We start from the raw sequence: 16,199 nt of genomic DNA, 5'->3' as shown, positions 1-16,199 counted from the left end.
TTTGACATAAAGTGCTTAATAAATAACACTGTTTTCCCTATTACTACAAGAGTTGGGAGACATGTTCCCTGACCACAAGGTGTTTAGAGAGGGAGTATAGAGGAATGTGTATGGTTGAGAGCTCCAGAATGGGAGGGAGGGAAAGAATGATGAGGCACATCAAAGAATGGTGGGGAAAAGAAAAGACTAGATTCGCCCTGCTCTTCTTTTTTTTCTTCCTCCTCATCTCCTTCATCATCATCATCATCAATCGTATTTATTGAGCGCTTACTGTGTGCAGAGCACTGTACTAAGCGCTTGGGAAGTACAGGTTGGTGGTCTGTGGTCCTGTGGTCTGGGTTCTACTTCCCCTGCTCCCATTGGAATTACGGCTGTGTCTTCTCCTGTCACTCCCAGGCCTCCCTGCCCCTTCCCTATTTTCCCCCCCTTCCTAACTCCCACCCTCGGGCAGAGGCCCGTTCCCCACCCTCGGTCTGACACTCATCCTCACCCTCACCCTTCTCTTCCTCCTTCTCCCCAAAACTCTAACCTCAGCTTAGTATTGGGGTTATTCTTCCTTCCATTTCCCCACCCCCACACCGTGCTAAGCTACAGCTCCACTCTAAAGCCTTCACTATTTCTGGGTGTTCCCTCTCAGGGTCGCACCTGGAGATTTTTCAGTCCTCTACCAGTCTTGACTATGGGAGGGAGAGTCAAGCAAAGGCCTACCCATTTCATTCCTAGTTTGGGCAGTGGCTAGCAAGTGGAAGGCAATCTGCTACAAGTGAAAACTCCCCGGGGCTGGGCAGCAACAGCATGGGAGAGAGTCGAGGGCAGGGACTCGAGTTTACTGCACCGAAGGCGGCAATGGTAAACCAATTCAGTATTTTTACCAAGAAAACTCTATGGATCCACTACCAGAATGATTGCAGATGGATGTGGGGCCTTTCAGGGAGAGATGTGTCCATGGCATCGTTGCGGGTTGGACATGAATCGATAGCATAAGCCAACAACAACAACTTCTGGGTGGGGCAAAACAAGAAGCAACGTGGCCTAGTGGAAAGAGCACCTGGGAATCCGAGGACCCGGGTTCTAATCCTGGCCCGGCCCCTTGCCTTGTTGTGTGACCTTGGGCAAGTTACTTCTCCGGGCCCCCCGTTTCCTCATCTGTAAAATGCTGATTTAATTCCAGTTCTCCCTCTGACTTAGAGTTGTGAGTTCCAAATGGAACAGGGACTGTGCCCAATGTGATGAACTTCTATCAACCCCAGTGCGTAGAAGAGTGCTTGACACATAGGAGTGCTTAACAAATACCGCCATCATTATTATTTCATTGGTAGACATGTTCCGTACCCAGAAGGAGCTTACAGTCTAGACAGAGAGTGTGTGTTGAGTGTGTGTGTTCGAGAGAGAGAGAATGGAAAGGGAGAAAGAGAATGTAGAGGCACAGCAACCCAATTATATTAGTACATTATATATTAGTATATTAGTATAGTATATACTATACTATAGTATAGTATACTATATACTATAGTATATAGTATAGTATATTGCATTAGTATATTATATTAGTACAGTGCCTGGAACATAGTGCGTGCTTAAAAATTACCATTATTATCATTATCATTACGTGGGACAGAGACTGTGTCCAATCTGATTTGCTTGTATCCACCCCAGCACTTAGTACAGTGCCTGACAGATAATAAGTGATTAGCAGCGAGAAGCAGCGCGGCTCAGTGGAAAGAGCACGGGCTTCGGAGTCAGAGGTCATAGGTTCAAATCCCGGCTCCGCCAGTTGTCAGCTGTGTGACTTTGGGCAAGTCACTTAACTTCTCTGTGCCTCAGTTTCCTCATCTGTAAAATGGGGATTAAGACTGTGAGCCCCCCCGTGGGACAACCTGATCACCTTGTAACCTCCCCAGTGCTCAGAACAGTGCTTTGCACATAGTAAGCGCTTAATAAATGCCATTATTATTATTATTATTAGCAAGTACCACAATTACTATTATTATGATTATGAAGGGTCCAATCCCTGACAGCTTGGAGCTGCCGGCTTCCAAAGGAGTTGGCCCCACAGTTCTACTACTCTGATGGAAGCATTTGCTTTCACTAAGATCCTGGCACACACACAGCTTCATCGTGCTAGTGAATAAACAGGCAGTGCTCAGGGGAGTTTCTGGATTCCCATTTTATATCACGAAATTGCTCAGTACTTACCCTGCTGACTTCCCTAGGAGTGGATTCATCTGTGGGAGGAAAAAAAACAAAGAAGAATTAGAAAACCTGGAATACAAAAGAAGAGAGTGCATGTGACCGGCGGGGTTCTCCACAAAAATCCGCAAGGGTGAATTTCTCCACTGATAGGATCTTGAGGAAGTGAAACTGTTTATAAATTGGGATAAACAGCAAGGCATAGTGGATGAAACACAAGGATTAGAACTCAGGTCCTTCTGACTCCCAGACTTATGGTCTCTCCACTAATTCATGCTGTTGTTGAACTTTGACCCCATGTAGCGCCAAATCTCCTATGATTGACAGCTGCCAGTCATATGGCGCAACCCACGGCTGGCCTGGTGTCTACCTCCTGATTTGATCCCCGCTCATGAAACCTACATGCACCTCGGAGGAGGAAATTACACGCCACATTGTCCCCACTGCCTCCGCCAGAGAGGAAGGGACCCAGGACAGAGGCAATAATAATAATCGTGATATTTGTTAAGCACTTACTATGTGCCGGGCACTGTACTAAGCACTGGGGTGGAGACAAGCAAATCAGATTGGACACAGTCCCTGACCCACACTCACAATCTTAATCCCCCTTTTACAGATGAGGGAACTGAGGCCAGAGAAGTAAAGTGACTTGTCCAAGGTCACACAGCAGAGCTGTTGCTGCCTCAGTGGGATTTTCTCCCCCTACCCCCACAATTCAGCAGACTATTGTTCTCCCTCTCTGCTAGATGCAGAGAGGAATGGGTAACCAGGTGGGCTGATTGATCAATCGTATTTTTTGAGCTCTTACTGTGTGCCGGAGCACTGCACTCAGCGCTTGGGAGAGTACAATATATCAAGGTACAGAGTTGGTAGATGTGTGAAGAAAAATGTTTTCGGAAAATGGTGCTGGTAGGAGAGCGAAGTACGGACAGGAGAGGGGAGAAATCAGGGGCAAGGAGAGCAGGGAGGAGGTTGACGCAGGAAACTCCTTTGGAAAGGAAGAAGCAGCATGGCTTAGTGGAAAGAGCATGGGTTTGGGAGTCAGAAGACGTGGGTTCTAATCCTGGCTCCACCACTTGTCTGATCTGTGGCCTTCTAGACTGTAAGCCCAGTGTGGGTAGGGATTGTCTCTCTTTATTGCTGAACTGTGCTTCCCAAGTACTTAAATACAGTGCTCTGTACACAGTAAGCACTCAATAAATATGATTTAATGAACGAATGAATGAATGAATTCACTGGGCCTCAGTTACCTCATCTGTAAAATGGAGATTAAGACTGTGAGCTCCACATGGGACAACCTGATTATCTTGTATCTACCCCAGTGCTTAGAGCAGTGTTTGGTACGTAGTTAGGGCTTAACAAATACCATAATTATCATTATTAATAATTATTAGCCTGGACCATGTAGTGGCCATTTGGATGGAGAGAAAGGGGCATATCTGGAGGAAAAAGTACAGGGCTAAGCGACGCTGCACATGAAAGTTGCAGGAGAGTGAGGAGTCAAGGGTAATAGCAAGGTTGTGGGCCTTCTACAATAGTGAAAAGCATTTGGAGAGGGCAAAGAAAAATAAACTTATGCTATTTTTAGCTTGACTATTCAGGGCTCCTTTTAAAGAGGCTTGAAATGTTTGCACCGGCAAATGTGGCCACACTATGCGATATGCAAATACGTAAACACCTGCTGTTGGTGCCATTAAACCCTTCAAACCAGCTCTTTTTGCTGGCTCAGTTCAAGCTTCTAACCAAACCTCAGGGCTTCGGAGCAGCTGATGAGACCCCAAATACGGTCTTTATTGGCCATTCGCACTTTCAAGCCAGTCTCCCGTGTCATACTTTTTCCCAAATGAAAAGTAGGTACCTCTGCCCAGGCTTCAATTTCTGGACACGTTAGGCCAGTGGATATTTTTGGCCAGAAAGACCCAGATAATTAAAACTGAAGGGGGGATGTGGCTCTTTTTTTTCCTGATCATTATTCAGCCTGGATGTAAAACCTGTGCTAAAAAGAAGACTGAGCCTTACTTGGTCAATTTGGACAGTATTTCCTGAACTGAAATTCCTAATCCTAATAAATCGATCACTGTGTGCAGAACACTGTACTAAGAGGTTGGAAGTGTACAATACAACAGACTTGGTAGACAAGATCCCTGCCCAAGTGAAGTTTACATAAGAAGACAAAGAATTTTAATTACACACTCTAGAGTCTGTTGATTTCATTTCATAAAGTACCACATTGAGTACTTCATCAAGAGCAAAGGGGTCTAAGCTAATAAAAAATAATAATGATAATAGTAATGGTGGCATTTGTTAAGTGCTTACTTTATGCCAAGCACTGAACTAAGCACTGGAGTGGATACAAACAAATCAGGTTGGACAGTCACTGTCCTGCATCAGGCTCACAGTCTTAAACCCCATTTTACTGATGAGGTAACTGAGGACCAGAGACATTAAGTGACTTGCCCAAGGCCAAACAGCAGACAAGCTCATTGTGACTGTGTCTGATGCTATAAATATGGTGTTTTTTAAGTGCTTACTCTGTGCCAAGCATTTTTTTTAAGCGCTGGGGTAGATACAAGGTAATTGAGTTGGACACAGCCCCTGTCCCACATGGGGGTCACAGTCTCAATCCCCATTTTACAGATGAGGTAACTGAGGACCAGAGAAGTTAAATGACTTGCCCAAGACCAAACAGCAGACAAGTGGCGGAGCTGGGATTAGAACCCATGACCTTCCTACTCCAGTGCCCTGCATTATCCACTCTGCCACGTTATTTTAGATATAGGATAATACAGCAAAGCTGTCAGGATGGTTTGGTAAAAATATTTCTCATTCATTCAGCCATATTTATCAAGCACTTACCTTAGGCACAGCACTACACTAAACACTTGGGAAAGTACAACATATCAACGAACAGACACAATCCTCACCCATAATGAGTTTACAATCTAGAGGTGGGGGAAAATCCAATCCACACCCCTTTTTGTAGTAGCAGAACAATACCTCTGGAAGACTGCAGAATAAGAAACATCTGGACATATATGTTATACTAGTATTCAAGTAACCACTCTAAATTATTACCTCAGTTAGGTAAATACAGCGCATTTTTCTTCCCACAATTCTCACTTTGGATCATCTTCTCAGGGATGTTAAAAGTAGTCCCCAGTCACAGAAAATTTGGGGCTGACATTCTTGCAGAGCCCCAAATGAAAAGCACGGCTTAGTGGATAAATCACCGTCCAGGGAGTCAGAAGGACCTGGGTTCTAATCCTGACTCTGTCGCTGGTCTGCTGTGTGACCTTGGGCAACTTCGTTTCTCTGGGCCTCAGTTAAATGGTGATGAAGAGTGTAAGCCCCAGGGGAGACAGGAACCCTGTCCAACCTGATCATCTTCTATCTACCCCAGGGCTTAGAACAGTGCTCGGCCCATGGTAAGTGCTTAACAAATACCTCCGTTATTAGTAATAAGAAGAACTTATATTGGGGCACTCACCCCTAGCTGGAAGCCACACATGTTTCTTTTCTTCCATCACTGAGTAAAGCTGTATCTAACTGGACATGCGTTGTCGTTGAAAGGCCTTTTCCCAGTTTTGCCACACACTCTACTCACAATGTATAGCGAAACCATGAATTTTAGCAGAACTGCTCCAACCGCAAGACAATCAGGTTGGACCTAATCCGCATCCTGCTAATAAATCACAGTCTACCTAAGAAAGAGTAGGTCTCATCATCTACCACCAAAGGACACACCATAGTATCCCATGGGTTTTTTTTGTTGTTGTTGGTTCTCTTTTCTCCTCTCTTTTTTGGTTCCTGTTAAACACTTGCGTTGTGGCAAGGGCAGACCTAATGACAAGACCTCAGGCCCGGGAGACAGGAAACCGTGCTCAACCCAGTTAGCCCCTCACTTGCAGGGTTGCCTGGCTTAACTCGCTACACTTCTCTGCTCCTCAGTTTGCTCATCAGTAAAATAAGAATTCAATTCCTATTCCCACTCTTCCTTAAATTTGGAGCTCCATGTGGGACAGAGAACACCGCATGGAGTTGATGGAATTGTTATCAATCTCCCCAAGGGCAGGACTCAAGGGATATCACGGGCATAGTGGATAGAGCACAGGCCTGGGAGAAAGAATACTAATAATAATAATGGCATTTATTAAGCACTTACTACAAAGCACTGTTCTAAGCGCTGGGGAGGTTACAAGGTGATCAGGTTGTCCCATGGGGGTGCTCACCGTCAATCCCCATTTCACAGATGAGGTAACTGAGGCCCAGAGAAGTGAAGTGACTTGCCCAAGGTCACAAAGCCGACGTGTGGTGGGGCCAGGATTTGAACCCATGACCTCTGACTCCAAAGTCCGTGCTCTTTCCACTGAGCCACACTGCTCGGGCCATAGGTTCAAATCCCAACTCCGCCACATGTCTGCTGTGTGACCTAGGGCCAGTCACTTCACTTCTCTGGGCCTCAGTTACATCACCCATAAAACGGGGATTGAGACTATGAGCCCCAGGTGTGACAGCCGTGGCCAACCCGATTTGCTTGCATCCACCCCAGTATTTGATACAGTATACGGCACATAATAAGTGCTGAACAAAAATCACATATATTATTATTATCATTATTATCAATACAACCATCCTGGGGAAACGACCTGTTTTCTTTGGTGATGCCTTCCCCAGTGCACATACCCCAAGGGCCATGTGCTTCTGGCCAAGCACTACAGGGAAGGAAATCCTGTAAGAAAAATCAATCAATACGATCGAATGAATGAATGAGCGAATGAATATATTCCTCCCTGCCCTTCCCCCCGCCCCTACCAAGACTCAGTTCTTAAGCAGTTGAGATTTAGTGCCAGTTGTGATCCTTCAGGGCACCACGGAAAGCAGGGAGCTAAGAAGGCAGGGGTACAGCATGTGGAACTCTGCCCGCAAAGGTTTTCTACATAGAACCCATTTAGGGTAGCTGAAGTGACCGCAATAGAGTGCTAGTACATGTACCACAATTAGTACTACAAATGTTATTATTACGATCATGATTATTAGCTTTAAAACTGTGCCGGATAAGACTGAGTCAAATAACAAGCACAGGTCCAGCTAGCGGGCTGTGTATTTCTTAGACTAACTATTTTGTTGATGTCCTGTTTCAGACTGATCTGGCATACTTCACTCCGGCGAAAAACACAGGCACCTCTGAACCTCTGGGATGCTTCTCTAACTTCTCTCAGCCTCAGTTACCTCATCTGTAAAATGGGGATTAAGACTGTGAACCCCACATGGGACAACCTGATCACTTTGTATCCCCCCAGCACTTAGAACAGTGCTTTGCACATAGTGAGCGCTTAACAAATGCCAACATTATTATTATTATTCTCTAGGCTGTGAGCTCGTGGTGGGCAGGGAATGTGTCCATTTATTATTCCAGTGTACTCTCCCAAGAGCTTAGAACAGTGCTCTGCTCACCGAAAGCACTCAATGAATTATGACTGACTGCCTGACTTCTCCAGCTTGACAAGACAAGAGCACAACCGCTGCTACAGTGACTACTGACCCCCTTGCTGAGAAACAGCACCTGTATATATGTATATATGTTTGTACATATTTATTACTCTATTTATTTTACTTGTACGTATCTATTCTATTCATTTTATTTTGTTAATATGTTTGGTTTTGTTCTCTGTCTCCCCCTTCTAGACTGTGAGCCCACTGTTGGGTAGGGACTGTCTCTATATGTTGCCAACTTGTACTTCCCAAGCGCTTAGTACAGTGCTCTGCACACAGTAAGCGCTCAATAAATATGATTGATTGATTGATTGATTGATTGAAACTGCTGTCTCCTAAAGATAAGCTGGCACTGGGGTCTTTGGAGAGTTCAGTATCCCTAACGTCTGCTTCCCTCCATTTCCTCACTCCTTGGCGGAAAAGTGAGGGCTATTAGCCCTCAGAGCCTTGTGACAAAGCCGACCAAACATTCCAATCAATCAAAGGTAATTACTGAGCACACATTGTGTGCGAAGCACTGGACTGAACACTAGGGAAAGTATGAGAGAAGGAGGTCAGGATGTAGAGAAATAGCAAGGCCTAGTGAAAAGAACACAGGTCTGGGTTCTAATCTCAGCTCCGCCATCCATCTGCTGTATGACCTCGGACAAGTCAATTCTCTTCTCTGGGGTCTCAGTTGCCTCATCCGTAAAATGGGAGTGGAAGCTGCGAGCCCCGATACGGGACCCGGACTATGTCAATCTGATCACTTTATATCTATCCCAGCGCTTAGTACAGTGCCTGACACAAAGTAAGCACTTAATAAATACCATTAAAACAAATGAGCTTACACTCAGATATTCTGAAGCATCTAGGTTCCTGGGTCAGCAGTTGTGGAACTGACATTTCCACTGCCTTGAGACAGAGGTCAGGGGGATACCGCATGATGAAAATATTCCATCTAAGAAATATGTTTGATTTTCCCTGAACTGATTTCTCTTTTCCTGTTCTAAGGGGGCATTGATAAGAAGCACAATGAAAAAAAAATGGCATGAAAGTGTTTTTTAAGCTTACAATGTTTAGGATTTGGAAACGTTTCCATGTGGCTGCAAATATACATCTATATTTTTGGCTTTGGAAAATATGCTTTTATGACTGCCCTAATTGCCATTGCGTTGGTTTGTTACACATCTTGGACATTTTAATAGGAAACTGGAATTGGGGGGGGGGGGGGGGGGCAGGGAAGAATGGGACCAAAAGCCTCAGCAAAAGTAAGGAATTGATTACGCCTCTATGAAGTCGTTCCATAATCCAAGAATGTATTTGACAAAAACACACCATGTGCCTTAGATTGAGGAGAGTTTGCGTCCTGGCTTGTTTGTCAGGGTCTGTGCACACTGAAACCAGACCTTGCTCGCCTCTGGAAGAAAAGCCTTCACATCTGCAGAAAGGTGAAGACTGAGGAGGGCTCCTTTTCTCTTTGCACCAGATGCAATAGGAAACAACAGCCAACAGGCCCTGGGGAATAAACTGCTAACGTCAATGGTGTGTGTGGAAGGGAAGGAAGGGGGAGTAGGAGCTCATTAGTGCCGGAGAGCTATGTTACCACAGGAGAGATTGAGATGCCCCTTTATTTACCTTCAGGGACTCACCGAATTCCCTCTCAAGGAGCCTCCTCAGGACCTACCATGGGGAAATATTCATATATTAGAGCCCTATCAAGAAGCGGACAGAGAACGGGCCTGGGAGTCTAATCCAGTCTAATCAGGACCTGGGTTCTAATCCTGACTCTGCCACGTGTCTGCTGTGTGACCTCGTACAAGTCGCTTCGCTTCTCTGGGTCTCAGTTACCTCATCTATAAAATGGGGACCAGATCGTAAGCCCCAGGTGTGACAGGAATTATGTCCAACCTGAATAGCTTGTATTTACCCCAGTGCTGAGAAACAGTGCTTGGCACCTAGTAAGTGCTTAACAAATACCATTGTTATTATTATCATTATTATCATCATCATTTATTTACTCCTACTGACCCAGGGAGTGAAAAAAACCAGAACCAGAATATAGAGAGTGTGCTTCCTCTAGGCTGATACTCAAGTGGAAGAGTCACAACCAATGGAAAAATGAACTGCCTGAAATGGTTGGGGACAAATCGTAATCCATTCAATCATATTTAATGAGCGCTTACTGCGAGCAGAGCACTGTACTGAGCAGTACCGTGCACTGTACTAATCCAGCTTCGGCTCAGCCTACTGCGTCAAGAGAATAACAATCTGCAGACAATTTGGGATTAAGGCTTTCAACGTACGGTAATTGGAAAACAGCCTGCTGAAGTAAAGGCAGCTCATGTGGAATCTGGACGATTTAGCACTCATCACCCCTTTTTATAAATCCCACTGCTGGGAGCACTGCATCCGGCCTTTCAATAAAGGGCACAGTTCTCAGAAAAAGCGGATTGGCATGAAGAGGAGAAACTGTCTTTTTCTCACTCCTCCCCGGCTCTAATAGCGGGCAGCGTCAAAGGGAAGAGAAATGAACCGTGGTGATTTTTCAAGAGTGGAGGGTGTGGCTTAGTGGAAAGAGCACAGGCCTAGGGGGAATCAGAGCACCTGGGTTCTTATTCCGACTCCAACAGCTGCTTGCAGTGTGACCTTGGGCAAGTCGCTTAATTTCTCCGGCTCTCAGTTTCCCCAACTATAAAATGAGGGGGCTAAATACCAGTCTTCTTTTTCCTGCATCCGACGTTGGGGACAGTAATGGGGAAAAGAAGAGGGCAGAGGTGGGCAAAAAGGAGCCCTGCACGTTGCCAATCTTCAGTGGCAAAGCCCTGGTGTAGCTGCCAGAGGGGTGGGAAACCAGTCTCCATCATCAGGAAGGGTCACTCTCTCCCGCACAACTCCATCGGCTGGCACGGACCATGTCTGAGCAGGGAGAGGGTGGGGGGCAGGCCGTTTTCTAGAGCTATTTCTTCCACGCACTGAATGGGTACCAGAATGATGAGTACAGTGCTCTGTAGCCATTGAGCACTCAATAACTAAATTGAGATTTAGATTGAGATGTAGATTGAAACAGACGGCTGGGTAGGAGGAAGCACAAGTGATGATTTCAAAGGGGACAGGCCTCGGGCACGGTGAAATGACAATTAATAATTACGGTATTTGTTAAGCGCTTACTCTGTGCCAGGCACTGTACTAAGCGCTGGGGTGGATACTAACAAATCGTGTCCCATGTGGGGCTTACAGTCTCAATCCCCATTTGACAGACTAGGTGATTGAGGCACAGAGAAGTTAAGTCTCTGTTCTAAGCTGGAAAGAAGAAAAAGTCAGGAGTTAAAGGAAAAATTATTTTCTAACTGGAATTCTTCTGGGTCATGGCAAGAGGTCAGTGAGAAGGAAAAGGTGGGCATGGGATTAGCCTGCCCCAAATTAAATAATTAACGATGGTATTAGTTTAGGGCTTACTATAAGTGCTGGGATAGATTCAAGGTAATCAGGTTGTAATAATAATAATAATAATAATGATGGCATTTATTAAGCGCTTACTATGTGCAAAGCACTGGTCTAAGCGCTGGGGAGGTTACAAGGAGATCAGGTTGTCCCACGGGGGGCTCACAGTCTTCATCCCCATTTTACAGATGAGGGAACTGAGGCCCAGAGAAGTTAAGTGACTTGCCCAAAGTCACACAGCTGACAACTGGCAGAGTCGGGATTCGAACCCATAACCCCTGACCCCAAAGCCCGGTCTCTTTCCACTGAGCCACGCTGCTTCTCCAGTGTCCCAGGTTGTCCCACGTCGGGGCTCACAGTCCTAATCCCCATTATACAGATGAGGTCACTGAGGTACAGAGAAGTTAAGCAGTTTGCCCGAGGTCACGTCGAAGACAAGTGGCAGAGCCAGGATTAGAACCCATGACCTTCTGACTCCCCATCCCACGCTCAGCTCACTACGCCGCGCACTTCGGCTTCCTCACAGCCGTAGTACTAAAAGGAGCCTTCATTTTCGTCTTCACAAGTGCCAGTAGTGACACAATGGCCATTAATATGTGGCTCCGTGCGAATTGAATGGTAACGCAAATTCAGGACATTGGCAGCTTCAGGCAAAGACTCTGAGGAATGCTATTACAAAAGTTATACGTATGAAACTTCTTAGCACGGTAATTGAAAGCAGCGTTGACTGGAGAACATGCTGTAGTAAGATTTGAAAAACCCATTGCGCACTTTGTCACCCATAAACGACAGACATGAATCCAGAACAAGTAAATGCAGCAGCACCGAACCAAATAAGCTGGACATGTGCTATTTTATAAGGAGCCAAGGTCACAGCCCTCTTTCTGCGACAGGACCCGGTTCCTGTCCCAGCCCAGGATCCTTGGGGAAGAAGCGTGAGAAGTGTGCTTGAGGGGCTTGGGGGTCAAAAGACGTGGGTTCTAATCCCAGCTCTGCCACTTCTCTGCTATGTGACCTTAGGAAAACCACTTCATTTCTCTGTGCCTCAGTGCCCTCATCTGTAAAATGGGGATTAAGACTGCGAGCCCCCATGTGGGACAACCTAATTACCTTGGATTTCATTCAATCGTATTTATTGAGTGCTTGCTGTGTGCAGAGCACTGTACTAAGCGCTTGATCTATCCCAGCCCTTAAAACAGTGTCTGTCACATAGTAAATGCTTAACAAATACCATAATCAATTAATTAATTAATTGGGGGTAGGCTAATTCCGTGCCCACCTTTTCCTTATCAATGCCTTCTTGCCATGGGCCAGAAGAGTTCCAGTTAGGAAATGATTTTTACTTTCACTCCTGACTTTTTCTTCTTTCCACCTACCATCTTTTCTCTGTGCCCCAATTCCCACTCGCTATCCTAAATTACATATATACAAATACATATTATGGTATTGGCTGAGTGCTTACTATATCCAGGCACTGTACTAAGCACTGGGGTAGATACAAGCTAATAAGGTTGGACACAGGTCAAGTCCTACATGGGGCTCACAGTCTTCATCCCCATTTTACAGATGAGGTAACTAAGGCCCAGAGAAGTTCATTCACTCAATAGTATTTACTGAGCACTTACTGTGTGCAAAGCACTGTACTAAGCGCTTGGGAAGTACAAATCGGCAACATATAGAGGCGGTCCCTACCCAACAACGGGCTCACAGTCTAAAAAGTGACTTACCCAAGGTCACACAGCAGAATAGTGGAGGAGCAGAATTAGAACCCGTGTCCTTCTGACTCCCATGCCCGTGTTTTACCCACTCGGTCATGCTGCTTCTCAATATTCATCAGTAACAACTATAACTGAGTGTCTGAGGGCAAAGTGCTGTACTGATCATCTACTGGGTTGTACTGTGTGGAGCATCCACTGTATGTACGGCACTGTACTGAGTGCCAATATGACTACAGCACTTTATTACATGTTCGGAAGCACATACATCAAAAGTAAAAGAAGCAGCATGGCCTTGGAGAAACGGCACAGACCTGGAGCCTGAGGACCTGGGTTCTAATGCTACCTCCATTACTTGTCTGCTGTGTGACCTAAGGCAAGTCACTTAACTTCTCTGTGCCTCAATTTCCTTATCCGTAAAATGGGGATTCAATCCTCCTTCCTCCTACTTAGGCCCTGAGCTTCTTTGAGACAACCTGATTATCTTGTATCTACCCCAATACTTAGTACAGTGCGTGGAACACAGTAAGTGCTTAACTATTATTATTATTATTATTATTGTCATCATCATCATCATCATAAGTCATGGTTTCTGAACACATGGAGCTTACAATCTATGTGTGGAAACATATAGTATTTAATCACCATTCAATAAAGAGGGCAAAAAATACACAATGAATGAAAATGTAAATTATTTATGCCATTACACCAGATCATAACAAAGGTCACCCAAGGATAAAGCCAGTTAAAGTCATGATTTAAGTGACATTCAGTCTAAAGAATGACCAGGAAGTACGGAGATCCGGAAGATTGATTAATCCAGGGAATTATGAGGGTTTAATGTCGACGACCAAAGTCGATTAATTTAATAAGCAGAGAAGATTGAAAATGGTGTTCCCATAATGGAAAGTGTCATCTCGTGATAAATCTCATTTTTCATGTTCTTATCAAGCATCAGTCCTTAATTAATACAACGGAGAACTCAAGAAATCCAACAAACTGAATTTCAAAACTATCCAACAGACTATAATTCACTGTGACCGCACTTAATCAGGAATCAATTGAAGCCAACTTACGCACTTGCTCTGCTTTTCCAGACCTTCACTACAGCAAACTGGCAAGTCCCCAAACAGATGGAACCAGAATAATGGAAAACGAGAAGAAATGGATGACTCTGGCGAGACCGATCAATCAGTGGTACTGAATGCCTGCTGTGTGCAGAGCACTGTACTAAACGCTTGGGAGAGGACAATATCGCAGACTTGGTAGACACATTCCCTGCCCAAAAGGAGCTTACAGTCTAGAGGGGAAACAATTATTAATATGAATAAATGATTTGGGGATAAGCTCGTCAGTGCTGTGGGGATGAGGGTAGGGTGAATATCAAGTATTCAAAGGATATAGATTCAAGTGCATAGATCATGCAGAAGGGCATTTGGGGAAAAGAGAGCTTAATAGGGGAAGGCTTCTTGGAGGAGAGGTCACCTTGTTAGCTCATGAACTTGAAGGTGGGTAGAGTGGTGGTCTGGCATTCGTGGATGGGGAGGGAATTCCAGGCCACCTTGCCAAAACCACAGAGAGGACTTTTAACATTTTGATAGCCCACTGACAGGCTGCTCATGGTAAGATAATTTTTCTTTTGTGGGGAATAATAATAATAATAATAATGGTGTGTGGGAAGTATTCGTTAAGTGCCAAGCATTCTACTGCACACTGGAGCAGATACAAGACAATGAAGACTGAACACAGCCAGAGAGAGGGAAAGCAGGTATTGAATCCCCATTTTACAGAGATTGAAGCTGAGGCACAGAAAATTTAAGTGACTTGCCCAGAGTCACACAGCAGGAGAGGGGCAGAGCAGGGATCAGAACTCAGGGATGGAGTAGGTTGACGAGAGATCTAGAGCTGTTGGCAAAGTGATTGTGTCTACCTCAAAGGAAAATTAGGAGGTAAGTGACCAGCTGAAGCCAGTTTGGGTAAGTGCTTCTAGCCCCGTGAAACAAAAGTTCCAGATGAATGCAAAACAAGGAACTTAATAATAATTGTGGTAGATACTAAATGCTCATTATAACACACTATGGTAGGCACAATACAATCAGAACAGGCACCCAGACGGCCCCACATGGAGTTCACAATCTAAGAGAGAGGGCAAGTATTTTAAAATAAATTATTATAACAATTATATTATCTGTTAAGCCCCCACAGTTTGTCAAGTACTAAGTGCCGGGGTAGTTACAAGATCATCAGGCCAGCAGGAATCCCTTGTCCCTCATCGGGCTCACAGCCTAAATAGGAAAGAGAAGAGATACTGAATTCTCATGCTATGGATGAGGAAACTGAGGCACAGAGTAGTGAAGTGACGATCCCAAGATAAAACAGTAGATAAGTGGCGGAGCTGGGGCTGGAACTCAGGTCTCATGGCTCCCAACCGCATATTCTTTCCACGAGATAACACGGCCTTGCTGCTTTCTAACTGAATTCTCCCCTGAGTTGACTCCCCATTTTACCTATGAGGAAAGTGAAACACTGACAAAATCTTGTCATTGGAACTCTCTCCTAGATGTACAGGTTTTAAGGCCAGCCCATATGGGTTTCCCAGAGAACAATGGCCACAAGGAATACCTCAATCTCTTTCAATCTTCCTCTTGGCATTTGACAGGGTGGGCTTCTGAGGGGGGACAGAATGTTTCTTTAGCCTCCTAAAAGTAACCAACACTGAACTCAAGTCCCTCTGCATTACCATTGAGGTTCTTGATTGAATTATCTTCTTCAGAGAGAAGAAAAACACGGCTATCAGGATACCCTTTGGCTCTCCTTATCCAGCTTTCTCTCCATCCTGGGCCACCATCTAACAGAACATATCCATCTCGCCAGCCTGGCCTGGTCATGCTGCTTAGAAACTGGAAATCCACTTGAACTCAGGATTGGGATTTGGGAGGACTGAGTTCTAATCCTGACTCCGCCACTTGCCTTCTTTGTGAGTCCCACGTCAGTCAGTCAGACAGTTAACCGTGTTTATTGAGCGTTTATTGTGCTCAGAGCACTGAACTAAGCTATTACTATTATAGTATTTATGAAGCACTTATTACGTGCTGAGCATTGTTCTAAGCGCTGAGGTAGATACAAGGTAATCAGGTTGTCCCAAGTGCGGCTATCAGTCTAAATCCCCGTTTTGCAGATGAGGTAACTGAGGCACAGAGAAGTGAAGTGGCTTGCCCAAGGTCACACAACAGATAAGTGGCGGAACTGGGATTAGAACCCATGTCCTCTCACTCCAAAACCCGGGCTCTTTAAGCGCTTGGGAGAGTACAACATAACAACATAAAAGACACATTCCCTGTCCACAACAAGCTTATATTCTATAGAGGGAGAAAGACA

The 16,199-nt window shown here is 45.1% G+C and overlaps 1 protein-coding gene and 1 non-coding gene across 7 annotated transcripts in view; one reads left to right on the top strand and one right to left on the bottom strand.

Moving 5' to 3' along the window:
- The window catches only part of PDE10A (phosphodiesterase 10A), a 596,079-nt gene that overhangs the window by 122,978 nt on the left and 456,902 nt on the right, over positions 1 to 16,199 (bottom strand). For all 6 annotated transcript variants that reach the window (XM_038769179.1, XM_038769195.1, XM_038769187.1 and 3 more), the window contains exon 3: positions 2,197 to 2,225. In XM_038769179.1, the coding sequence (XP_038625107.1) occupies positions 2,197 to 2,225 (29 nt within the window). The remainder of the gene's footprint in view (positions 1 to 2,196; positions 2,226 to 16,199) is intronic.
- Positions 628 to 765, top strand: LOC119924619. The gene has a single exon (XR_005449322.1). It is a non-coding gene; the product is annotated as a small nucleolar RNA SNORA7 (small nucleolar RNA).

The sequence above is a fragment of the Tachyglossus aculeatus genome, chromosome 2 (genome assembly GCF_015852505.1).
Source record: "Tachyglossus aculeatus isolate mTacAcu1 chromosome 2, mTacAcu1.pri, whole genome shotgun sequence".
Classification (NCBI taxonomy): Eukaryota; Metazoa; Chordata; class Mammalia; order Monotremata; family Tachyglossidae; genus Tachyglossus; species Tachyglossus aculeatus.
The sequence above is the reverse complement of the archived record's forward strand: the minus strand, read 5'-3'. Positions and strand labels throughout refer to the sequence as shown.